The sequence below is a fragment of the Pseudomyrmex gracilis genome, unplaced genomic scaffold, assembly GCF_002006095.1.
Source record: "Pseudomyrmex gracilis isolate BER0280 unplaced genomic scaffold, ASM200609v1 scaffold_23, whole genome shotgun sequence".
NCBI classification, from domain to species: Eukaryota; Metazoa; Arthropoda; class Insecta; order Hymenoptera; family Formicidae; genus Pseudomyrmex; species Pseudomyrmex gracilis.
Window position 1 is genome coordinate 910,235 of NW_018020607.1, and position 26,119 is coordinate 936,353.

The 26,119-nt window shown below is 42.1% G+C and overlaps 1 protein-coding gene across 25 annotated transcripts in view; it reads left to right on the forward strand.

Moving 5' to 3' along the window:
* The window catches only part of LOC109852009 (CUGBP Elav-like family member 1), a 406,212-nt gene that overhangs the window by 278,034 nt on the left and 102,059 nt on the right, over positions 1-26,119 (forward strand). For all 25 annotated transcript variants that reach the window (XR_002249961.1, XR_002249960.1, XM_020422721.1 and 22 more), the window contains one exon: positions 9,663-9,832. Coding sequence is in view for 23 of the 25 variants with exons in the window: in XM_020422721.1 (XP_020278310.1) it covers positions 9,663-9,832 (170 nt within the window). In the remaining 2 variants the exon portion in view is untranslated. The remainder of the gene's footprint in view (positions 1-9,662; positions 9,833-26,119) is intronic.

The following is a 26,119-nucleotide window of genomic DNA, read 5'->3' on the forward strand; positions in this document are numbered from 1 at the left end:
GATACTTATGCAAACGCGCTTCGTGAATATGTTAGAAGAACCGACCACGCGTACATAAATGAATGCCGCATGAAAGATCTCGTAAACAGAGGGACCGATGGGAACAAAAGTAATGGTCCTGTTTTTAATTATCAAGGGGACGTAATATTATTTTAAATATTATTAAAACCATTTTAATGAAATATTTATTAAAAACATTTTATATTTAAACTTACCGAAAAATTTCAAACGTGTTTTTACATGTTTTAAATTTGACTTTTAATAATTATTAGACGTTTTTGACAGAAACAATTTTTAATTAAAGTTTATCTGTGTAAAATGATTGGAATCGCACGATGTGAAATTTATTTTCAAATTTATAATAATAATAAGATACGTCATTTATTTTTACTTTTTCCCTAATGTATTTTATCATCGAAAACAGTTGTGCGACCATTATTTTAGAGTCCGATGTACTAGAGTTACCATGAAGAAACACGATGCAAGAAAATTGAACGCTAACTCGCGAGCTGAACAAAATCCATTAATTCGAGACGAAAGCGGATCTCGCATACTCGGCTTCTTCTAACTTGTCGCTCGTCGTCCTTTTTTCCGTTTCTTTTTTCGTAACGAAACGAAATGTCGCACGCTTCGTCTTTCCACGAGAGGACAGGTCCGTCAGCATGTTCGTTAGTGCTGGACAGGCGGGCGACGTAAAGCGCGAGCCTTCCTGAGTAAATTGAGCGAACGAAGCGAATCTCCCGACCGGCCGAATGTCGAGGAAACGAATAAAGAGGATCGACAAAGCGCGCAGGCAAAGAGTAATAAACGAGGGCGAGTTGTGTTAGTCGGGGGTGGATGAAGAGTCCACTTCGAGCCGGCTAGTTTTACAGTTCGTACGCGGGGACGAGTACTTTCTCTCTCTTTCTCTTTTTTTCCCTCATCAAATAAGGAGCAGACGGAGTTGCTGAGACAAAGCAAACAATTAGGCGTCGTCGCCCTTAATGGTAGAGACGCCATCCGACAGCGTTGTCTATTATCAGCCTCTTTTTCTTCTTTCTCGTGTTTTCTTACCAGAAAACCGCCTTAACTCTCGAAGTCATTGGCTTGATGATTTCATAATTAACAATATCGAAACAAATATTTCTGCTAGAAAACGTGTTTAATTTATTCCAAATATTTGTGCCTCTCTTTCGGTATATTTCAAATACTTAAAGAGAAAACCTAAATATAAGTCTCGAGAGAATCAGTGTCAAAAATTAGACTTGAACAGTGGCAAATGTTAGCGATCGTATACGCGACGTGATATTGTTCTTTGTCGAATAAAGATGCACTTCGGAAAAATACGAGGGAGCGAAGTCTTTCCGCGCGGTGTCTCCGAGGAGCCGTAACTCCATCGATGATTGCTGTTGCGGAATGCACGCTGCGGCATTTGTGGCGTCTCGTAGTCACTTCCTTCGCGCACGTGACTGAGTGCGCAGTTTACTCACTCAACATTTCAAACACTCAAAACTCGAGTTAATCGCTGAAGCGAGAGCGTTTACTCAGAACCGTTCTGCGTAAGGAATGGTTGCACAAGATGGAAAGAGTTGGTTGATGCAATGAAAGGAGAGAGAGAGAGAGAGAGAGAAGAGAAGAGAAGAGAAGAAGGAAGAGAGATTGGCAAAAAGAGAGAAAGAGGTACAGAGTAAAGAGGTTGCCGGGGATCCCGAACGAATCATTGCGAGGGAAGGGGAAGGACGGTTTACCAATAGCAAATTATATATATATATATATACATATATAAGCTTACAACTCGACGCTGTTTCACTGGGGCGTGAATTAGGTCGAGATTTTCGGAGTTGCCGCGCGAGGAAAACGTGCCGGAATCAAAGTTGCACGAGGAGTTTAGGATCCATGCAAGAGTTAGGATCAACCGTGTAAGATGGAAGAAAATAATTTCTTACATAGTCTCATTACCAGTATATATAACTGTTTGTTTTGTTTTTTTGTTTTTTACTGACAATACATAATAATAAATAAAATATGAGATATAAAATAATCTATTTAAAACGTGTATATAATATTGCATTAAAATACATGAAGGAAGAGAAAGAGCGCTTATAACGTGCCATGCGGTCTTTAAAATTAATCACGTTGGCTGAACAAATTGCGAGCATGCCGGAAGGTTCCGCGGGCGCGGGTCGGAGAGGACGGAAAAATAATTAAAATCAATCGGCAGAGCGCGATGAAAGGGCGCGGTATAAGGTGCATGACGGGTAGAAGGAGCGAGAATAAATACCCACCTAACGAGCGCGGAAATTGACGGACCCGTCTGAGGGTACTTGAGTTCCGGGCACTTCCCCTCTCATCGGAACGTCGGAGGTCGAGCGATACCTTTGTCCCTCGTTAAATTCCAAAGGCAGAGCGATATTTTGCCCTCGAACGCCACCCCCACACCTCTCTCGCCCTTCTTCAGCTTCATTCTATTGCTACGGTTCTAGCGCAGGCCGTTCCTTCGTAGACAATATCGACGTGAGAATAAATATGATATTATTCACGAATTTATTTTCTCGACAACGTGCCCTCTCTCCATTCTCTCTTTCTCACTCTTGGCCAAATGCTAAGAGCTTTGCGCGAAACAGACGTTCATTATTCGCGCAAATTAGGACGTTTTATTTTCGCGGCTTCGGTCAACACGGCATCTCAATTAGCGACAATATCGCGTACGACGGAACGTCCGATCTCTGAACGCTTACGCCAATTAGAACACTCTAAGGCCGAGAACGACGTCAGGCTGTAGCCGATCTCTGCCCTTCGGCGATCCCTCAGGGTCCATTCGCCGCATCCTTGCCCTCTAATTAGTCCGTCCGATAAACTGGATTACGCCCCGTCTCGCACATCCTTTATCCTCGGCTGCTTCTATGCTGTCTGTTTACACAGAACTGCATCGTCGAGCCTACGTCCGAGCCGTTAACTTCTTTTTTTATTGCATTTATAAAAGATAAAAAATGAATCTTTTGTAATACAACTTGATACTCTTTTCAATGCAAACGTCAATTTGCAATGGCAGATTCAAATATTTTCTATGCAATATTTTACAAGTGTGTTGTTTCTCTTTGTGTGTGTGTGTGGGTGTGCGATTCCTGCCAGAATGTGAATTATATATAACAGACAACTGGCAGACGAATTAAATCTGTGTTTATAAATACAATATTGTGCGAAATTGTGTCATTCATGAATATGTAAATGAATACGGTTAAATTTGATCGCGCATGGCACGGCGTTATACGGTGACCTATCGAAAAAAATATTACGGCCCCAATCTCCGAGCAAAAAAAGTTAAAATTTTAATGCGCAGATCTTATAAATTATGCAATAGTCTTTTTCAAAAGTGTTACGCCGTTAAAAAAAATAGAATACGCTTTCATACTTATGTATGTTAATCACAATTCTCTCTCTAGAAAGAGAGGCTCCTCTTCCCTTGCAACAATAAATTGTTCAAAATTTGCTTTTTGAGATAATAATTTTTGTATATCTCACGTATCGAGAAATGAAATTATAAATTTGTGTGATGTGATTAAGATATAATTTTTAATATAGATGTGATAAAAGTTGAAAGCGGAAACGGATTGCTCGGGAATACGAAATAAGGAATACGAAATAGACGTACGCCTCGGAAGGGAGAAGTGAAACTTACGGTCGCGCGGGTTGATGGCTCGTCCTCAACGAAATGGCGCAGTGCGTCTTTCTTGAGACGATTCCGATACACTCGATCTTCGGGACAGGTAAACGGTTCGTAGCCAGATAGCGTTACAAGATCGTCCGTAGTGGTTGTAACAACGACGGAGAATTTCCGGCCCTACTCGGCTTCTGAAATATCGGCGAAGTTGCGAGAAAGTAGCGGGGGAGAGGACCTCGAGAGCCACGGAGCGGAACTCCAGCCGGAGACCATTGTTCCGCCGAAGCCGGTAACTTCGCGGAATCGCCACATACATTACCGGAACGAGTGGCGATGGGCGACGCTCCGGCTATCTTTAACTTTGCGTCTTTCTGCCATTTTTCAGCCACCTTAGCGCGGATGCCAATAACGGATGTCTGTTCCTTTTATCGCTCGATAACGCCGTGATTGAGATTGTCTTGTTCTCAGAAGAAAAAAAGAAATACAGTTTGCGCGAACGTCGTTCAATTATTAAAATAATTACGCGAACTCAAATATACACGTGTTGTAATAGCGCCGATATCCATTTTATCGGATACCTGCTACAGTAGCTGTGTGTGTGTGTGTGTGTGCGCGCGCGCGCGCGCGCACTGATAAAGTGATGGCTATCGAACATCTTTTCCTCGATCCGCCAACCCAATTAATTAACTGAGAAAAAGGGAGGTTGCCTTCATGACGGACCCCCCGTGTTCGATATTCATTTACGTTGACGGCTATATTACGTCGAGTGCTCCGCTTGTTTTCCTCTCGTGCTATTAGTGATGTGCAAAGACACGTTCCCTGATGGAACATTACTCGAGCTAAATTGCACGTCTCGGAACACAAAGGAAGAGGGCGCGGGAGGGGGTGGTCGATTATGATAACGCGTTACGAGTGATTCGGTCAGCGAAATTGCGGTGATTTTTTTTCTTTCTTACTTTTTCCCACGACAAAACGAATGAACTCGCAGATAACTTCTCGAATATATTCTCCTCGTTCTCTCCAAATTCGTACGTAATATTTCGCGCGTGACTGTCGGCTATTATCGAGGAGACCGCGGTGTATTAAGTACCATTTCTTATCCCGACCCCCGCGAATCGCCGAAAACGCTGACTTCAAACGTGAAGTGTCTATCATTAATTTCAGCTCCGGCTTCTATACGTGCGCCTTCAGCGCTTGTTTGTAACGACGAATCGTCGACGCGTCGATTATACCATATGATTAATGGCTTGTTGTACAGTCATCATTCATCTCTCTGAAGGTGGTAAATAGCGGGTTCTTGAAAGGAATGTTGTGTCCACACGTGAATACGTGCCTTACTGCGCTTCGACATTAATTTTGTCTCTAATGCACTAAGTATTTTTGTTCTTTTTCACTTTGTAGGATTGCTTTTTGAAGTTGCTTGAAATACATATAGAAAAAGAAGTAATTTTTATTGAAATGCTATATGAGAGATGAGGAAATGTATTAATGGACAAACTTGAACAACATCTCTCTCAATCAAAGATCCCTATAAAAAAATTAATTAATCTTAATAAATAAATTAATAAACAATAAATTAATTAATCTTGTTATATATATATAATAAAAAGTGCGCAAATATTTGATCTTTGAAGTTATCGATTTACACATTGTTGACTGAAATATTGCAAAATTCGAGACATAGAGAAATAAAACGCCGATAGCCGGGACGAGGGGAAGATCGGCAAATAGGATCGCGCTTCTTTGATGTGCCTTGCCTATCAGGCCGCACTCCTCGCTTCTTCTCTGGTTTCTCGTCCTTTTCCCGTCTATCCCTGCGCTCCTCTCCATTCTCCTTCCCGCAGCAAGGAAGGAGCAGCATTTCCCCATTACCGATAAGATACCGATCGCGATGCATGTACACCCACCGGCACTAATCCGCGCGATAGCCTGATAATTGAGCGAACGTTGGACGCCGGAAATACGTAACAGCAGTTACTGTCACGCCAACGTCGATGCGGGATTACGAGTCGCTGGTCGTCCTTGCTCGTAACCGGGAGTCAATTTGCGGTATCCACAAATCACGTTCCGGGATCACCGGAAGTGTCCGGAGCGACGCGACTTTACAAAGTCGGAACGACGTTCCTTTCGACCGTATCTGTGAAAAATCAGACATAATACATACTTTAAATGAACACACATTTGATGTAAAATAAAAATTAATAAATTAATATGTTACACAATTGCTTTAAAATAATTATCACATACAAACGTTTTAAATGAATTGTGCAATAAATCTCTACATTTAAATTATAAGTTTGGGAAAAATACGAGCTCGGTTTGCAATTGGCTAATATTTGGATTTCTCGTAATTTATTAAAATTGCTCGTTACACACATATTTTTCGTCAGAACTGCATGTAACGAGATCACACCGAGTGAATATTAACTCAGATATTGATTTAACTTCAGATATAGATCGTTGACATCAGGCAAATATGTTACACGTGTGTTAATAATTAGTAAATTTCGCACATAGAGCGCATGTTAATAATTAGTTGTCCTCGATATAATGAAAATTTAACACTGTTCCGAAAATTTCTAATTATTACTTGTGTCTATATACTTCGAAGGTAAAACGTGCTTTAATTACCAACGCGATCACACGAAAATACATTCTCCAGCTTCGCGCTTTATGATTATCGGGCCAACTTTTCGTGACCAAACTTTCCGCTCGTCGAGATCGAAACGGTTCATCGAGTGATGTCAGTTTTAATTGGTCATTTGCCTCGCCGTTATTAGGATTGTAATTAACTCTTGAATTTTAACGTGTCGCTTTAATTATCCGCATTTTGATCTTGTTGACGGAAGCGACGGAAAATTTTGCAGCTATATGTATTTACGCTGCGAGAGATTTCGCTTTGCGAAATTTCGCGATAAATCTCGATTAATCCAATGCGAGGAAGCCATCGGCTCGGCACGCGACCGAAGAAGCGATTGCCAATCGCCGCTCGGGATAGACATTCCCGTTTAGTTAACTTAGTCGGTTCTTTGATTAGTTAACCCGCTATCGTCTTTGTCCGCGCGAAAGAGGATAGACAAGGCGACGGAAGCTCCCTCGAGAGCTTTCCCACCCCTGAGTGTAGTAGAACACTCTCTCCTTCGCTTCCGCTCTCTTGCCCGGGACTCTTCCCCTTACGTTTTATAGACTGAGATGAGAGAGCGACCGTTCGGGCGGAAAATCGCTTTAAACCGCGCCGACTAATATTAACTTTCTCCTATCGTTTCACGAAATTCCCGAACTCCTCTGTTTTTTCTTCTTTTTCTTCTTCCCATCGCGGATCCCGGGATCGCAAAAAGCTCTTCCTTTCCGTGGGGAGAGCGCGCACGCTCTCTCCGAAATTTCCTTATTTACTGTTCGGACGGTCGGCTTTGTGTAAACTTCGTTTTATCCCGCAAACGGCGAATGTTTTCCTCTCTCCATCTTGCCCGCTTCCGCGATCGATGCGTCTGGAATTTTGTAACGAGAGAACAGATCGGTAACACGCGTCGCGCGATAAGGTGTACTTACTTTCGCCATCGTGATTGATCAGAACTTGTGATCCGAAACAATATGACTGTTGAAGCTCGGTGATGTACAGCAGCACGAGAGAGAAAGAGACGAGGCGAGAGAGCAAAGTCAAAAAGAGTCGCGAACAAGCGCAGCAGGTCACTATTTCAACCGACAAACTTTATGCGAGCGATTTTACGGCGCAACAAACTGTCGCATCCGCAGCGTGAAACGGGTAATGCTTCCCGCTCATATAACCAGCCGCAGTTCTACGACGAGTATAACTCACGCGAACTAACCGTCTGTTAAAACGCCACGGCACGCACCCGGTGCATGAGTCCGAGAGCGGGAAAGACCGAAGCGCAAAATGACATTCGCAAAATAAATGATCAAGAAAAATCAAATGCACGCGATATTATGTAACAAAAATTATTAATCTTATATATACTTTGATAAAAAGAAATTATGATTTACTGCTAAACACCAGTGTGTACACCAGTGTCGATTTGTACGCGTCGTTGCAACGGTATTTAAATACGTCAGTTGCGCGTAACGTTTCGTTCGAAATTTCTTATGGGGAACGAGAAAACGGCGAAAAATATTGACCCGAGTATCAAGCTTTAGTCAATCGCCGTGAGTGAAAATATTAATCGCGGACGGCGCGTGTGGCGGCGAGTCAGCGCGGAGCATAAAATTGGGAGAAAACATATCGCGAGCTGTGCCGGGGCGTTCCCGCGCGCCACACGTTGATCGAGAAATGCGACAGTCGTACAGTCCCGCGGGATGTATAACGTCCGACGACCTCAAACACGCATAATCCGCGCGAAATTACTGCGTGCCGGCGAAAAGCTCCGGCGTAAGTTTCGAAAGCGGGCGGCGAGGCTGTGCGCGGCCAAATATGTACTCTGGGGGTGGCCAAACACACGAGTCGTCTTTTACGCGACGAGCAGCTGTATGTGCTAAAATATCCATGGCCGACATACGTCGTATACAGCCTGTGCAAAATGCGGCGTTAATCCCGCACCGCGTTCGAGCCGGTGTGTGCGAACTTTCCGCGAAAAATACCGTCGAAAAGCTCAAGTGTGCATCGTATATGTAAATTACGTGAAATATGTATGCGCGTGCACAAACACACACGATATATGCATAGAGAGAGAACGTTTTCCCCGTCTTCTCCTTTACGCTTGGATTGCTTGATCAATTTTAGAGAGACTCAATCTGATTTTTTTTTTCCAAACAATAAACAACGATACGAACGGTGCGAACACTTTGCTTTCGATGATATTTTTTTTGCAGAAATTGTGCTTGACATTCGCGCGCCGAGGATATTGAAAATGGAAAGTTAAAAAGTTGCTGACTGATGACGGATCTCCATCAAATTTTCGCTAACGGCAAATCGACTACGAATTTGTCAGCCTTCAGCCGAAACGATATTCAATAACGTCCGCATGTGTGTGCCCCGTACATAGAAAAATAAACCATATTCATAGCGAAACAGGTTTACAAAATATACGCGCGAAAAAAAAATATTTTTTTCCGTTTCCCAATACGATAACTTCTAACTCGCTGTGCAGCCATTCGCGGCCACGTCGCCGCAATAAAATCATTCTCTGCTTCACTTTGCACACATAAAGTGTTTAATATTTTAATCGCTTTTTATTTTTTTTAATCGCTCGCTTAACGAGCGTGACGCCCGTGAGAATATTTCGCGTTTTGCGACATGTTCAATCAAAATAGTCAATTGAGTTTTGAATCTGCGATATAGTCTATTGAGCGAGTCAGTTCGTCGAAACCGTTTTGTTCATTGTTTTACTTCTCTGTGTGCGTTAGTGTGTTTTTTTTGAGCGACGTTTCTTATAATAAAATCCGTAGATTTTACTTGCTTACAATTACTTTTTATAATAATTTGTTCAGAGATAGAAAGCATTTTAGAGAAAATATTATATCTGTATAAATAAGTACGTATAATATATTGTAGAATAATATTATTTGTATTTATTAACAAGGTTGCGACGAGCGTTAATTTTATAATATATATTTATATCAACCGGCCGAATTGCGGCACTATTTGTTTTAAAACTCGCAAAAATATTGACACGCGTTGAGGGCATGATAACAGAAAAACAAGTATGTGAGTCGCATAAACATTCAAAATGAAATAAAACTCGAGCGCGACAAGTACATACATCTGTGGACAATATATATGTGTGTGAATATAATAATGTGTGTAAATTTTGTATTTTCGGGCGGTGATTTCTTTTTTACTTACAATATTGTTATTTGTATATTGAAAAGAAACTATCGAGAGAGAAAAAGATAAGGATTATGCCTGTTCGAGATACGGTAAATCTGCGCTGATATTAAAGTTTGCGAGAGTTTTTGACTTGTTAATGGGTATTAATAACGGCGTGTTGCGCCTTCCCCTCTTCTAGCCAGATATGCTTAATATATACACACCCGCATATGCTTCATAAACTTCCTTTTCACGTTACAGAATAATGAACAACAACAGCGTGGAGCAACCAGATCCGGATAATATAAAGATGTTTGTGGGTCAGGTGCCTCACGACATGGACGAGAACGACCTGAGGACAATGTTCGAGGAGTACGGCCGTGTGCATCAAATCAATATTTTACGGGACAAAATTACCGGCAGTCACAGAGGTGAGTTTTATGATCGCACGACTTTTCCGATCGATCGTGCAATTCGCACAAAATCGCGAACAATCGCGAAGGGAATCTCTTGAAATGTGGGAAGAACCCGATGAAACATTAAAAGCGCGCAATTGTAGAGACCGATTAATTCTAAACGCACGTTTATCCTTTTGGTGAAAACTTAATACAAAAGAAACTAAATACATTTCAGTCTCTTCGCGAAGTCGATAAACGGATTTTCCACATTATCAGAGATTAAATTCCCGTTTTGAAGTCATGTAATACTTATAAAATAACGAAGGGTTTATCATAAAGAATGTATATATGGGTACTAATATACTGTACTAATATAATATACGTGCGTCAGTAATACTAACGTTACTCGATTAACCAATAATCGGAATACCGCTTTATTTTTGAAAACGATTCTTCACACACACACACACACACACACACAAGTTGAATTATGCCAATAAACTCTCTCGCTGGATATCAATTAATCCGTTCAAAATTCTATTTTCAACTACTTCGATTAAGCCGATCTATCGCTTTCGATGTAATCGAATTTTCAATATATTTGACGGCGCTGCGTTTTGGCATTAGCGACGTAATCTCGTATCGAGACTTGTCAAAATTAGCCGTTATTCCGAATAACATGGTTTTCTTAGAATTCTTATTATTGGTTATTTGAAACGCCAATAAACCGTGAATTTAGTAATGCGTGATACAATTCTTTTTTTTTAACTTTTTTACTTATTAAATAGTTAAAAAAATGTGGTATAGAAGAAACTTTATTACCGTTATATCGAGTTTCAGATACAGATAAGAGAGATTAAAGATAAATTACACTCACAATGGTCAATATGAGTGGTCGGTCGCCGCTGCGTTGTCGGCATATCGATCGAGGGTGGTAGCAATTCTCCCCTTGCGAGAACTGTATTATATACTGTCCGAATGTGTGCAGGCGCGCTGCCACTGAAATATGCACATGCTCTCTAATAACGAGCTTTAACGCTCGCTAAACGTCATCTGCACCGGCGAAAGTTCGCGCATTTACTTTCGCCGGTACAGATGACTTCAAGTTTGCGGCCGGGTGCGGAAGTCAGGCGTCGCGTGGTTGCGATTTGCCCGCGCTACGTGCGACTATAATATCGATTTCTCATGCATACGCGAGACCGAAATTTGTCGCGGATAGAAGCGCAATTGCAGTCCCATCGTGATAAAGTTGCATCCAAAATAGCGAGAGAAGAGAGAAGTCCAGTGCGCCATAGTGCAGCAATAGTATATCAAATTCACAAAAAATATTCGTACGTTAAAACTCACTGTGCGTCGCAAATAAGTTAATTTATTTGTAAGAAATGGTGTTTTTTGGAAATTAAATGAGCGGATTTTCTTGACAAAAGACGGAGATAGAGAAACAGAGAAATCTTTCGCAGATAAGTAGATCTGTATGTAAAATGTACACGCGCGCGCGCGATGCGCTATCCGAGACGGAAGGCGCGAAACGTTGGGATTCTGAGAACTTCCGGAATAATTAATGTAGGCGAATTGTAAACGTCATGCGCACCTGCAAAATTGATGGCGGCAGCCAGTACAACTGGGATGAAATTCGTTCCCCATTGTGAAAATTTAACTTGATTACCGTGACGTAATGGTGAATTAATGTCCCGCTCGCGGGCCGTTTGTTTAATGCGCCGCATTTTAGATTTCAAAATCTCTGTCAACGTGGAGAGTTTCAATTGCACAATAAAACGTTCTAATTACTGCTTCCCGGTTAACATTTTGGCTGATAATCGTCGTAGCAGACAATTTCTTGTTAAGAAACGACGAGTTTTACGTAAAACGCTTTACATAAAGTCGCTCTGTCATTTTCTAACTCCGTCTTCCAAAAATAGTCGGACATTTCGCGTAATCTCATTTCGAAACAACACGTGAGCGCTCTGTCAATTTAAATTATACTACTTAAGTAAAAGTGCTTAAGTAATAATAATACGCTCGACATGTGGCGGAGTTGTCTGGCAGAATTGTCTGGCGGAACAACGAAGGAGAAAAAAAAGCGCAGAGGATAAATTCTACAATACATCGAGAGGCGCTTTATCTCACCGGTGGAAATAAAACGCGGAATTTTTCAGAAATTCTATATTAATTAAGTCGAGCTCTCGGTATAAGCTCTGCTAAAAATTAACAAAGGGTACCTGTGGAATATATTTGATTTACGCTAGAATAAATTTGAACTTTAAATTATACACGAGATGTACATACGTAATGTTTAGTCGTGAACAAATGGCTCTTTGCCCGTTTCATTGGATATTTCGTCATTTGTTTACTTTTATCCACTTTCTGCGAGATCGATTATAAAAATATTGATAAATGGTTTTACCGATAAAATATATAAAAAATCTCGTCTTACCGTAACAAAAGTTTTTTTACTTTGTATTTCTTATTTTTTTATTCTTTCAATGTGGGATATTCTTCTCGTAAATAAATAAATTATAAAAAATCGAAACTTTAGCTTTCGAAACATTTGCGAGATCGGAATCAATAGCTCGAAAATCGATATCGCGGAACAAATTCACGGAATGTTCAATTTGGCGAATTGACAGTGGACTGAGATTCACGGCAAGGCTCCTTTTATACCCGATTAAAACAAGTGCGGAACCGTGTTCCGCAATGAAGACCTTCGAAATTGCCATCTTGGCCAATATATTGGAATCTCGGAAGTGTCCGACTGCGTCCGCCTCTTGTCGCAAAGTAGCGGAATTCGATACTCCGTTACTTTGTGAGATACGCTACGGGAAACGACAACGACGACAGGGATCCTCTGCAAACAGGGCGAGAGGAAAGCTGCTGTCGCAGAATTTTCCGCGTGGAATTCCGTTGCCCCCGCTGGGCGAAAAGACGTCGGGAAATGTTTTAGTTAAATTAACAGAGCTCTTTCTCTCTCTCGCGCGCGCGCGCGACGATGCCATCCTGTGTCGATTGCAAATTCCTCTTCGACGAGTTTCCTGTTAGTCCCGTTGTCTCGCAACTGTATATATACGATATCGTTGCAAGACGCGTTTTGTCCTTCGCATCTCTCTTTCTCTCTTTGCTCGAAAACCTTCTCTCTTCGCGCGCACCGGGAATACTTCGTGTGAGAATCGCTCTTGAAGATTTGTTTGTCTTACACAGAAACAGCGAATCGACCTTCCGCCGCTTGTTACGCCCAGAAGTACACCCTGCTATTAATCACGCGGCTCTATTAATCGTCCTTAAGTCGCGCCGTGCTCGCGTCACCTCGCTCTTTCACATTGAAGAAAGGCGAAGTTCGTTGACGCTGCTGTCTTTAAGGACCGCTATAAGGGATCGGCTCTGCTATTTGTCAGTCGTGTATAGCGTCTGAAAATGGCTCGGGAAGATCGATATCCTTTCTAAAGACTACCGAGTGCTTTACCATCACTCAACTTAATCGGTTTCCTCCTGGCATGCCGTTTTGACGGATGACATAGAAACATTTTCCAATGTTATAATGCAAACTTTCGCGCAACCTTCGAGTTTTTCAACTGTGTGAAAGAAATAAGAGCCAAACGCTGGACGCGCGGAATATATATATATATATATTTTTTTTTTATGTAAATTAATGCGCATTAAAGTTTGAATTAAATTTACAACTCGAAAATCTTAAATTTATTTAGTTTTATTTTTCAAAAATTTTTGTATTTTTGCTCTCGCAGAAAATGTTTCTGAAGTGTCTTTTTTGCGCGGCGGTGATGCGATAATCCTTTATTTTTCGTGTAACGATTATTTCTTTGTGTCTCTTGTCTTCCGACTTTCGGTTCTCCCAAAGGCTACCAAAATCGTGAAGAATGCCATAGTTGTCGTAGACCGTGCACTTCAGGATTACGCGCGAGAAACTTTAAACGAAACTCCGACGCGGAAGTATCGCAAAGCTGCTTCCGAGCGGGCTTGCGCTTCTGCAAGCCGGATTCGCGCGAGACGAGGTTCTTTTCGCAAAAGAGCATAGCGGAGACACTTCCCAAAGGCAGATAAATTTTTGAAGTCCCATAACGGGCTCCGTCGAGCTGATAACTATAAGTGCCGCCGTGTACTTCGCGAAAGAACTCCCAATAATTTCGCGAGAATCTAGAAATACTAGCAAATGGTATCACAATATCGTAAAAGTATATTTGACAAAAGTGACTTAATATAATTTCTGTAATTTAAAATAAGAAATCTAAAATTCACATCATTTTGACAAGTTTGATTGTTTTAGCGTTAATAAATCGTTTTTTTGTATATGTTTCTTTTTAATTTCTTACTGAATTGCAAATTTGCTGTTTCTCCAATTTCATTGCGCGCGATGCATCTACAAAAAAACGCAATTTCTAATGAACAATGCGATTCCGACCATCTCGCGCGCTTCTGCGAATACGCGCAGTGTCGAAATTAATTGCGGCAGCGGATCGGCAATACCTACTGATGACACTACCGGAAACAGCTCTAATTAATTGGCAAACTGCTCCCCGCGCCAAGAACTGGCACGTGCTTCCAGTCAGCAAACCGGTACTTGCTTAGTATTTCCGACGCCCGCTCGTCGATCACTCAGCCTTAATGACGCCTTCTGCCCTTTGTTCACCCTTCGCGTCGGATTCCCCATTCGGGATTCCATCCGTGCTGCGAGTGCGTGTAAATACAAAGACCGTCTGGTAAATCTCGCGCGAATTAATCGTCGCGACGTGTTTTGCATGTCTCGCGTGTCTTCTCGGCTACTTTTAACGCGCTTAAAGGAATGACTTAAAAAAACGCGCGTATATTGCAACATGTAATACATGGAGGAAAAAAACTCTTATACGGAACTAATCGTTATATTTGAGAAAAGAGGAAATTTTTTTTCAACGCGGAAATATAATATATAGAAAGAGAGAAAGAAGTGGCTAAATTATAGCATGAAATACGTTTAAAAACCTCGCGAATTCCCCGCTGAGAGGAATGAAATCCTCGTTTTATTTCAGCCGCTTGTCGTTTGGAGGAAAAGTGGAAGGCCGTTACACGCGTTTCGTGCGTCTCGTCTTTCTTCCCCTTCTGTTTCCTCCCGTGGGGATCACGAAAACGCCAACCAGAGGGGGATGATAAAAACGCGAAAGGCGGGCAAAACGAACTGCTTTAATTTAAAGTTGCGTGCGGGATTTGGGACTTTTACTTTTCGAGTCTCTCCCTTCTCTTCCCCCCTAGCGACAAGGGCATTTCTCCCCTATATTCTCGTCGTCGTCGTCGTCATCCTCCTACCGCGAACTCGTTAGGTTTTCGTCGCAGGGAATTACGCGACTTTGACTAAAGCCAGTTAAAGTCTCGTCGGAGTTACGACTAAACGGCGCCTGATCCTCATAATCTTGTGGAACTCACGGCATTGGTCCGCATGCTCGTGCGCAGTTTCAACATTTTCATTGATAAACATCGACGTTAACAGACAACGTTTCTCCGTGTCAAAATTTAGCTGCTCAATTGATTTATCTGGTAACGTTTTTTTTCACTCGGTCATTTTGATCGTTATTATACGGTATATTTTGCCACAAATTGAGTTTAATTGAGGTCACCTCTATCGTTCTTGCTTATTAATTAACATTTTTCACGCGAATTTATCGTATCGATAATATCAAAATCTATAGTGTTTAATATAAAATGTCTGTTATAAATATTTGAGAAAAACGAGGATAGTTTTGCAATGTGTTCACGAATATGCAAAATACTCTCGAAAATATGACGTTGATAAGGACATTTATGTTTCGCGCGAAATTTCTCGAAGATAGCGACATCTGCGAATTCGTGACATTTTACAAATTACATTCGGCAATCAAAGCGTTAACAATTTCCCGTTACATCACATCCACTCGACGCGAGAATTTGTACCTGGCAATAAACGCGGCATGGCGAAAGTCCTGGCAGTCGGCCAGAATTACAAGGAGCGGCGCTACTAGCAAAGTTTAATTTCTTGAATCCTCGTCGAAAGTCTCATTTCTTCTTGCTTTGCGTTTGTGCTTTTCTCCCTCTCCTTTCTTTCTCGTCTTCCCGACTTTCGTTACGCTCTTAACCCCCGTTTCACCTTCTTCCACCCGTTCTTCTCTACTATCTCCTTACACCTTTTTGTTCTTGAATATGGAGCCGCGGGTACTTTTCGCTTCTCCTGCCATTACGCCGTGGCAAAACTGCCATCGATTGCGCAAATATTTGAGCGCTTCTGCGAGGGTGGAGACAGAGAGAGAGAGAGAGAGGTGCAAGCTGGAGTGCAATGTAACCGTATTTCGGCTGATTCTGAAAGTAAGCCGGGTAAATTTGCACGAAGCTTATCTAACCACGGCAGGTGTCGACTACCTTCGAGACTTCGAGATATCCGGCTACGGCTAACGCGCTATATAGTTCCGACCGTTACGCATGTTTAACGAAGAATTGTGTCACATTGGCAGCGTTTGGTGGCAAATCTATTTTATATTATTGTACAAATCATTTTTATTAAAGTAACTGTCGTTTTAAAGTAATTGTTCCAGTGATTTTATACAAATTCCACGAGAAAATTATTTAAATTATTCCATTTCATTTTCTCACATAAAAACAAGAAACTGTTCGTTCGACCTTATGTTACGCAAAATTGGTCGGATAAAGCAATACTTGTTGAGGAAACTAGATCGTTTGAAGGAAGACGAGCTTTATCAAGGGAGAATTTTATCACCGATTCAATAACACGAATAGATATCATGGTATCTCTTCCAGGTTTGTTGGGAAAACTTCTTCTTTCCTGTAAAAATTCAAAGATCGCGTATATGAAGACCTTCTTTTTCTTCTCCTTCTTCTTCTTCTACTTACCGATTCAAATGTATTCCGATGAAGATCGCAGCGCGCGCGCACGATAGGTCTCGCACGATACACAAAGAGACCCCCATTGGATACAATGGCTCCTCCTTCTCTTGGAACGGATCCCAATATTATCTCCCATTATGACGTACATCGCGATCTTCCGGGCAATAAGATCTCCTTTTGAATTTATGGGGGTGCACTTGTAACGGCGACCCGTAACCGAGTAACGGATTGCGCCGATTTATCACGCGTTTTTCGCCTGGTCAAGTGCGACCATCCATGCGCCAGATATATAAATACAAACATTCCCGCACACAAACAGTCAGCAAAATTCAACGCTCTGGAGCGCTCGAATCGCGCTCGGTTTGTTCTTTTCCGGGTGTGGGGTAGAGATGGGGACTAACGTGTCGAAGAAGGGCTGCGAATATATATATTTCTGTCGCCAAGCGTCACTCGTTGCGTTCTTTCGAGAAATCGCGCTGGAAATTGTTCCGCACTGAAAATAGATCGCGAACGATAGACGAAGTAAAATATCATGACCGAAGGAATCGCGTCAATCGAATTGAATTGATCGGATCGTCGCGGACATTTGTTAAAGAAATAATTATAATATAAAGTATATTTATATATAATATTATGTTAAAAAATGATATTTCGAAAAATACTTAAAACATTGAGAATTGTTATGATTAACATATATTTACATGTTTCGTAATTTATTTGTCTAATGTCCGGCCGGAACATTTTACATTTATACTCTCTCGTTGTATTTCGAATTACGGGTATAATTCTATACACAAGTCTGAATGCGCGCATTGAATCTGTAATTCAGAAATCCGGCGTTGAAAGTGGAATTATTTTAAAACGCAGTATCTCTGATAAAGGAGAGTCGACTTTGTTTCCTCGTTGCGGATTACTGTGGCGGATAACTCCGTTCCAAGCCGCATAAATAATACGGCATCATTCTCTCGACACTTTTTACAGCGCTTTCTTTCTCCCGAATGGCAATAGTATCGCCTGAATAAAGAAAAAGACGATATCCCCACGCGAAAACGGGGTCGACCCGATTCCGCGGTGGAAACAGTAGATCAACTCGATCAGCCGCTCTTACGTGCCCCATTCTTTTTCTCAGCTGGTCTCGAGCGAAAACTATCCGATAAAATAATATCGAGTCAAAGTCTTCTTTCTCTTTTTATCTCGGGTCGACGCAACCCGAGCCACGACGTGGCCCCTCGTGACCTCTTATACAATGTCCCAGAATTTTTCCTTCCGAGCACAGATTCTTCGACGAATTCGGAACTGATTTTTATCTAACGTAGAATATAAAAATATTGTTTTACACATTTTCGTATCATCACGTTTCCGTTTAAACGTTCTGTTTAAAGTTGAAATTAACCGCAAAGTCTCTGCTTATCTCAATTTTGAGATATATAAATTTATATAAACTTTGTAAAATAATTTATACCAATTTCACTATAAAGAACATTTTGTGCTATTTCTACGTGTCATCTCTAACAAAGTTAATTCTCTGTACAGCATCTCGTGAGATCATAACGAGATGTAACAGAGCGAGGAGAGACGGGGAGAGGAAAAAACGTGAAACGAGCTCGTAATCATTAACAGAAGTTCAGCATGTTTGACTAGGTTGCGTCTGCTCGACAAAAAGCAAAGTACTCGGTCTCTCTAACTGGATGTGGGCTCGCGCGGAAGCTTGTTGCTGGCGAAAGATTCGTCTTTCCAATCTGGTGGCCGCGCCAACGAGACGGTGCACGATGGAGCATGAGAGAACGGGGCGGAAAAAGGAACGAGGGAGGGAGGATGGCGAGAAGCAGGCACGAGATACAAGTAGGACGTCGTCGAGGGAGCGGGAGAAAGAGTGGAAAGGAGCGTTGGAAGTGAAGTACGACAAAACCTCAATCCCTTTAATGGAGACAAATCCCCCTCTGCGCGCGCGCCCTCGTACAACGCGCCGGCAGACAATTTGTAAGAGTATATCCCACCTACCCTGATATTAGTACTTCGCGGCCCGGGGGTGGCTCGGGTAGCCAATCATCCACCGACCTTTTTCGCCTCCCTTACTCATCTCCTCTTCCCGCTTTCTCACCTGCATTCCGCCCTTCTATTCTGTGACTTTTCTTTTATTTTTTGCGCGCTCTGTCTATTTTTACCTCCTTCTTTTTAACCCTCGTCTTAATCTTTTTCCCTCCTTTGCGCGTGTTTTCCCTTGCGTTTTCACTCGCCTTTTCTTTACTGCTGCTCTTTCCTGTATAATTTCTCTTGTTTATTTTAGTTCATCTAATCTCGATTCTTTTTTACGTAAATTTTACTCTATCATTTTTACATCTCGCGATATTTTATAATTAACAGCTGAATTATCTCCGTCGGAAAATAATTAGACCACACTCACTTTTCCGAGACGAAATTTTCGCGGATTGTTCAATCTTGATTAAAATCAAACTCGACGTCCTCTGCCTTCTCTCTTTGCGCAAATTTAATCTACTTGACAAATTTATCGCAATTTTTTTCTGAAAATGAGTGAGAGAGAGAGAGAGCAGAAAAAGGTGTATCACATTAACCTTATTTTCTACTTTATTATTTATTCGAAACTTTCAGACCGATTGCATTCGGCGGTAAATGCTTCTTTTACACATCTGCGGGACGAAGGTTAAACTTTTTCATCACTGTCACGCGAACAAAAGCCTTCGTCGCTTCCATTATCGCGCGTCTAAGCAAAACTTCTTCGTGTCGCAGAAATAATTAATCATTCGCGAAAGCACTCGACTGCGCGCCGCAGCACAAACACACGTACACGTGTGTACAAAGCCCGCGCACCCACATATAAAAGGCTTTTAATAATTCTGATGTATTTCAGTAAGCTGGCTCATCGCGATAAATCGTTATTAATCGATGCGCGTCTTTCTCGTGGAAAGCGATTCGCTGAATGCACAAAAACTTGGCTGTTGCCGCGGGGGGAAAGAACCAGTTCTTTGAGTTACGTGCACTTTAGAACAGACGTTCATCAAATATCGGTTGACTTGAATGGCTCCCTTCCGGGAGATGACTTTGAACACGGTGACGAAGATAATCCTTTAAAGGATCCCGAAGTAAGTCCCCGAAGGAAGTCCTTTAACGCGACGCGCGCGCTTCGGCCTCGTGGCTGTAAGCGGACTCGATGATTGGTCACCCGACAGGAAGTCGATAGTTAAGGTTTGAGTTTGCCGGCATCTCGTGGGGGTTAACATGACGTCAACACGTTGGAGCTCCGCTAGTCGTCCTTACAAGATATTCCAATTTCCGCGGCTATGTGTTTGCAACGCAATTCGCGTAGTTTTCTTCGGCAATTGTTTCTACACACGCGTGCCAAGTTAGAAACTTGTTGCAAAAAAGTTATAGAAAAGAGAGAGAGAGAGAGAGAGAGAGAGAGAGAGAGAGCAGCTTTAATTTCAACAATTATGTGATTTTGTTATAAAAATATGAGTTTCGTAGTTTTTTGTGTTACCGCTTTAGCGGTGCAATACGAACAAATCAAGGTGACAAGGTGTTTTCGTATAACCGCCGGAAGCCCAAGCCAGACGTGGCCCGTGCGGACTACTCAATCATCTCTCTTAAGCCCGGACTAAAGTCTAAAGGACTAAAGGTAATCAAGATAAACTACTGTCCTGAGGGAATTTGAACCTCCGGTTGCTCGAGAGGACATCGAAGTAATTAATTCGTATCTTTTGCCTCTTATCGCGTGGCGTCGTCTCTCGGGTGAAATATCCGGCAAAACGATTCTTTGCTCGTCGTTGTAAGATGAGATTACGATATAACGACATTTTCAATTAGCGAAGTTCTCTCCGCTCGGACGCCCTAATGATTACCTTCAGAGACCCAACGTCTCTCGGATAATAAAAATTTCTGCGAATTGTGCCGATCCGCGGAATAATTCTCTCTAAGTGGATAATCCTACAATTTATCCGCGACTTTATAGATGTCTATAACAACTTCAGGTATTGTTTATAAATAAATACACAAAATATTTATTTATAAACAATATTTTCACAGAAGACATTTGTCGAAAATATTTATTTTCACAGAGCTTGAACTACAAATCTATATTTTTCACTTTTTAAAAATATTTTTTTCCAAAAGGGCAACATGTTTCAAAACGTTTGGCGGTAGTTGCACGAAATACAGTAATACCGTTAGAAATAATGTTTTTTTTTGCAAAGCAAAATATCGAACTTGAAAACTGCAGGCTGCCTTACGCGCGCGCATTTGACAAGCTATCGCGAATCGCGATAGAATTATTCAGCCTTTCGAATTTTATTTCTTTCTTTTTTTTTTTTTTTATCATCACCTCGGCTGGCTTTTTTGTCAAAGCATCGCACCGGACTTGTCGCCGTGTGTCCTAGTTTTTGTCAAAGCACGGACGCGATTGGTGGGGCGCCATGTGAACTGTAAAATGCGGACCGTAAAATTATATGACATTAATGTGACCGATATACGAGGTGCGCGCACGTAAAACACGTCCCTCGACACACGGGATATTTTCCTGCCTTACGTACACTCATGTGTGCATCGCGCCGTGCAGTTATTCGCCCATTTCTAACCTCATATAAGAGACCATTTTAAATGTCAGGTTCATAGAACATAAATACGTCGCCCGATCATATAACTTGGATATGGAGTGTGTTTATAAAACAAACAACATGCATCATCTTAAAATGGCGAACCTACATAACGGTTAATATAAATGAAAACATTGGCAGAAAATATGTTAAGAGTAAAAATAACAAAAACTATGTTTAATTATATATCATAATACATATAATATAGTATACATTAATACATATACATATATATAATAATTAATATTATTAAATATTAAGTAATAGTTGCTTTGAAATAAGCACGATTAATTATTTATCGTTACGAAAGAAGAACGGCGCTCGCATAAAATAACGGAAAGAATGTTCTAGATCTGCCAACTTCCATTGGCTCGTTGGCGATTGCGTGCCGTAGATTATTCTCAACTGTGCTTAATGCGCTCGTGTCCCGCAGAAATTACACCCCGTGCCGATGCAACCGATGCGCGCGCGGCGGTGGATGCATAAAACCCAGGTCGTCTCTCCGCACACGGTATGTTTAAACGCGCCACGAGATATTTTTGTCCGGTATGTGTTTCGAAAACAATTGCGCGGTAAAAGTGCGCGCGCGTCCTGACAATTTATCGCGCGCAACACCGATGTTTATTCGACGCGCACATACGCGATAAACGGAATGTCAAAGCGATTTTTAAAAAATTGAAAATGTAACAGTATCCTTCGTTCTCTCTGGACGATGTTCCATCTCTGCTTTCTTTGATTTGTTAAAATTTTATGCGAAATTATACATAAAAGAGGCACAGAAAATGTGTGTGTCATTTTTATTATAGCGAGATAAAATAATTGCATTCTTACTCTCATTACAAACTTTGGCCCCTCTTAATGGCGTTCATTTCGAAAGGTTATACAATGTGGCGGTTTGCTTAGGACACGTGGCGGAGTCGCATTGACACGCTCCGCGTGCCGGACAAAGACGAATCCCTTTTAATTTCGCGGTCCGGACTCGTGTCGCAGACGGTCGCAGCCGGGCGCGACGCGCCGCAGGAATTCATGGTACGTTAGAAAATCCCTGGTGGGATTGCGAAGCTTGACGAAGAAGAACGGCGGTCGCGAGGGGCGAGAGAGACGAAGGGCCGGGCTCTGGTCGTTGGAAGCAAGTGGAAATTCCTGGCGGCGAGCTTACATCCTGCGTGGATATTTATATTCCTGGCACCTATCCTCCTGTAAATCCCTGGCCGGCAATTAGAGCTGTCGGCCTACCGGCGGTCTCGTCTCGTCTCGTCTCGTCTCGTTTCCGCGCGCGGCTCTCTCATCGTCCGGCCTTCCGAGAGCGCGTAACTCTCGACGGTCGTTAACGCGAGGTATCGTTACCTGGAGAGTGGCGGGCCGGCTCGTTCTACACGTAACCCCTGACTTCCCCCTGTCGCACCCCCGCTCCGACCGGCCTTCTCCGTCCGTCGTAATCGTTAACCAACCCTTGGCCGCCGCGAAATGCGAACAAATTATCCGCTCGACCGTGCCACCGTGTCACGCAGCATAACAGATTCGTCACTCGATCCTTCGATCTCGATAAATCATTGCCGTTACGCGCGCAGCCGCACGTGCGGATAACGAGGCGTCCTTTATCGCCGAACTACTTTTGTACACTTTCTGATTGTTTTCATTTTCGGGGGAAAAACGCGCAAATAAAAGTGTCTCATGGTGAGAAAAAAATCTATCGATAATTTCCTGCCGAAAGAATAGCTAAATTAGCGTAATATTGACTAATTGCTGATGCGAAACATTTGAGATTTTCTCTTCGGAAAAACCACCGAAGCAAGTTTGAAAATCCCACTTTTGTCCCGTTCGTCCTTTAACCAACTTGCCTCGTGTTCCGACATTACGCGGATGCGGCTTGGCTACTCATTAACCCTCTTTCCCTCCTCCCTCGTTGCCGCAAAATGTTTCCCGAGTTACCGGACCGTCTCTTGCCTCCCTGCCGCGCGCTACACGCCTCCGAGCACGTTGTATGCACTTGCACAAAGTGACGTCAGATTTGTCACGTACGCCGTGACGAGAAGTTTCGGGGAAGTTTCGGGGGCGCGCACGGTTTATACCGCGTCCGTAATTTGTTCGCGGGCCACGTGTCTTTATGCCCTCATACGGGTCAACTGCCGGCTCGTTAAGGCCGCTCACGTGCCCGTAAAACGTTACCTCGATTGTCACCGCCTTCGCACGCAACGGTAACGACAAAGTCGACACCTGCGCCCGCGTTTAAACTCGGCCGAGAAAACACGGCCCGTTTTACAGCCGCGAGGTTGAGCCTATTGCGATTTTTCAAACTGTCGCGGCTGTCATCCTTGGAAAGCCTCCGTAAGAATGGATTCCGAAAATTTATGGAACGCTGTAATAGTTGAAAATTCAAAATTTTTGCTAGAAATATCAAATAACAATGTTATTTTATTACAGCATAAAATTTTATTTTAATTTAATTTTAATTAAAAATAATTGTGTCGTTGGTTTACAAATAAATTAAACGAGAAAAAGAAGCCGAAAATTCATCGTTTGGCTCTGCGTGACCTTTTTGATTTAATTTTAACTTTGTGTAAAGTCCATACCGTTTATTATCTTTGTTATTACTTTGCAAACTCATTTTGTGAAAAATAAAGTTTACAACCTCAGAGAAATTTTTACTCTAATATAAGAGAATTATGATCGAAGTATTAATGTAATTAATTATCATAAAACTGCGGGATATAATAACATCACGTTTGTTTCAAGAACAATATCATGTTTGTCACGAGATATTGCACGGTATAAAATGCAACAAACAACGCGGGATTAGGCATGCCCGAGCGAATCGTCCTTGTCGTTGTTGTAATAATCCTCCTCTTTCTCCCACCGCGTTCGGTCTCTTATCTCGCGATGTCTTAACTCGAGTGTGGAGAAGAAGCTAGCTCGTGCAGAGAATCACGCGATGCGAGATATCTCGTCTTTCCGCTCGTGAAACAAAATGCGATACTGGGAAGAGAGCGGGGGGCGTTATTTAAATTTCTCGGACGGCGGAACGTTCTGAAAACGTTCCGTAGAAGGAGAAGAGAGAGACCGGCGCGAGAGGATCCCCATTATCCCCGCGCGAGAGCGCAGTCCTTTACAAATTCATGTTCGTCGACAAAGAGAACCGGAAGCGCGATAGCGTGTACACGTCGCTGGTTACCTTTTCGTCGGTGCCGATTTCTCTTCTAGCGAGAAATTATGCGCGATCTCCGCCGTTATGTCCCTTTAATGGAATTAAAGCGCGCTAAACGGCACGTGAAATCGCACGGCCTTTACCGCCCCGTAGACGGCAGGCGCCCCGGTTTTATCGCGCATCGAAGCGTGAGGGGTTGCATGCGACCGCTCGCGCGATAAGAGAAGTCGAATACGTGAGTCGGGAGTCGAAGTCGAAGTGGTTTCGAGAGGAGCGCGAGACTCGGTTCGTGGGTCGTTTTCTTTTTCTCCTTCTTTTTTGTCACAATCACGATCCGCACACGTCGTCGCTTTAGAATACACAACGCTCGGAAAAATGCAATAACCGATATTTTCATTAAAAGTTTTGTTTTTTTTACAAATTACAATTCTCCGTGTTTACCAATAAATTGTTTTATAAACATAGTTTTCTCTGTCTAAAACTTGACGGTAATGTGTTTGTGTAACACGAAGATGTTCAACGTTAGAATAAACCCTGTAATTTCGTTCCCGTATTCGAGTTAAACTCGAAGAAGTAAAAGCGGAGTATTGTTTAGTGAAATCAGGATTCCTTCGAAGGAACTTAATTTGAAACTTTGTACTCTTCAGAATCTATTAAGATTCTTTGAGAAGTACGCGGCTATTTAGTGATTTTATAGCCGTATTTATGTAAATCAACAGTCTCTAAAATATGTCATTTAATATTGCCGCGCGAAGTTTGGCAGTGTGGAATTACGCGCGAAGAAACGAAGGAATGTGGAATTGAAACACTACACTTCACAGTGTACATATTTGTTTATTGTTAGATCATGAAGATTTTCATTCGCGTTTTTTTTTTGTTTTTACTACACGCGTATTTCGAGAACTTATGATCCGGGGAAAATCCTTCGGCGGAAACTTTGAACTTTTCGCGACTATAAATTCAAGCGTGGATCTCCTCATCTATTACTTCGGGACGATACTTTAAAAAGTCACGAAGCCAACCGTTATCTCTCGAGTGGCGCGCGTTTGCCCGCTCAGTTTTCAATTCCGAGACTACATAAAGATTTCGCTGAGTCTCGTGTTCTCGAGCGAGCGTGCGAGAACGCGGATCATGCAAGTTCGGGGAGAGAAGCGAGGATGTTGCATGAAATAAACAGCGAGAAACGCGCACATGAACATTTCACGGCCTTTTGCGCGTTGAAATACGGTGAAAATAGTGATATACATAATGTTAAGAAAAATTTCGGAGTAAATTCTGGAATGATGTTTTGTTTGCAGTGTGTCTGTTATCGCAATAAGTTATCGAAACGTAATTAACTGTCGAAAATGAAAGACTTTTCGACGTCGCTCGCTCCCTTTACAGATCCTTTCGTCCCCTTTGCGTTCTTTTATTAGTCGAGTGGTTGAAGTTAACAGCACTTATGGATGCTAGAGATACACACTGTTCGCCAAGGTTGTGTATTTATACGGGGCTGCTTAAGAGCAATTTATTTTCTCTTGAAAAGGGCTGGTCTATCCCTTTCTCGTATAGGAAACGTCTCATAAATCACAATATAAATCAATTATGCTTCACAAAGCGCCTCTGCAAAACGCTAAAATTTATGGTGGTTTTGATAATTCGAATGCCGCATTCTCGCGCTATATCTTTGGTGTCATTAAAATTGTTCCCGGACGGTGATTAAAGAAGTTTTAA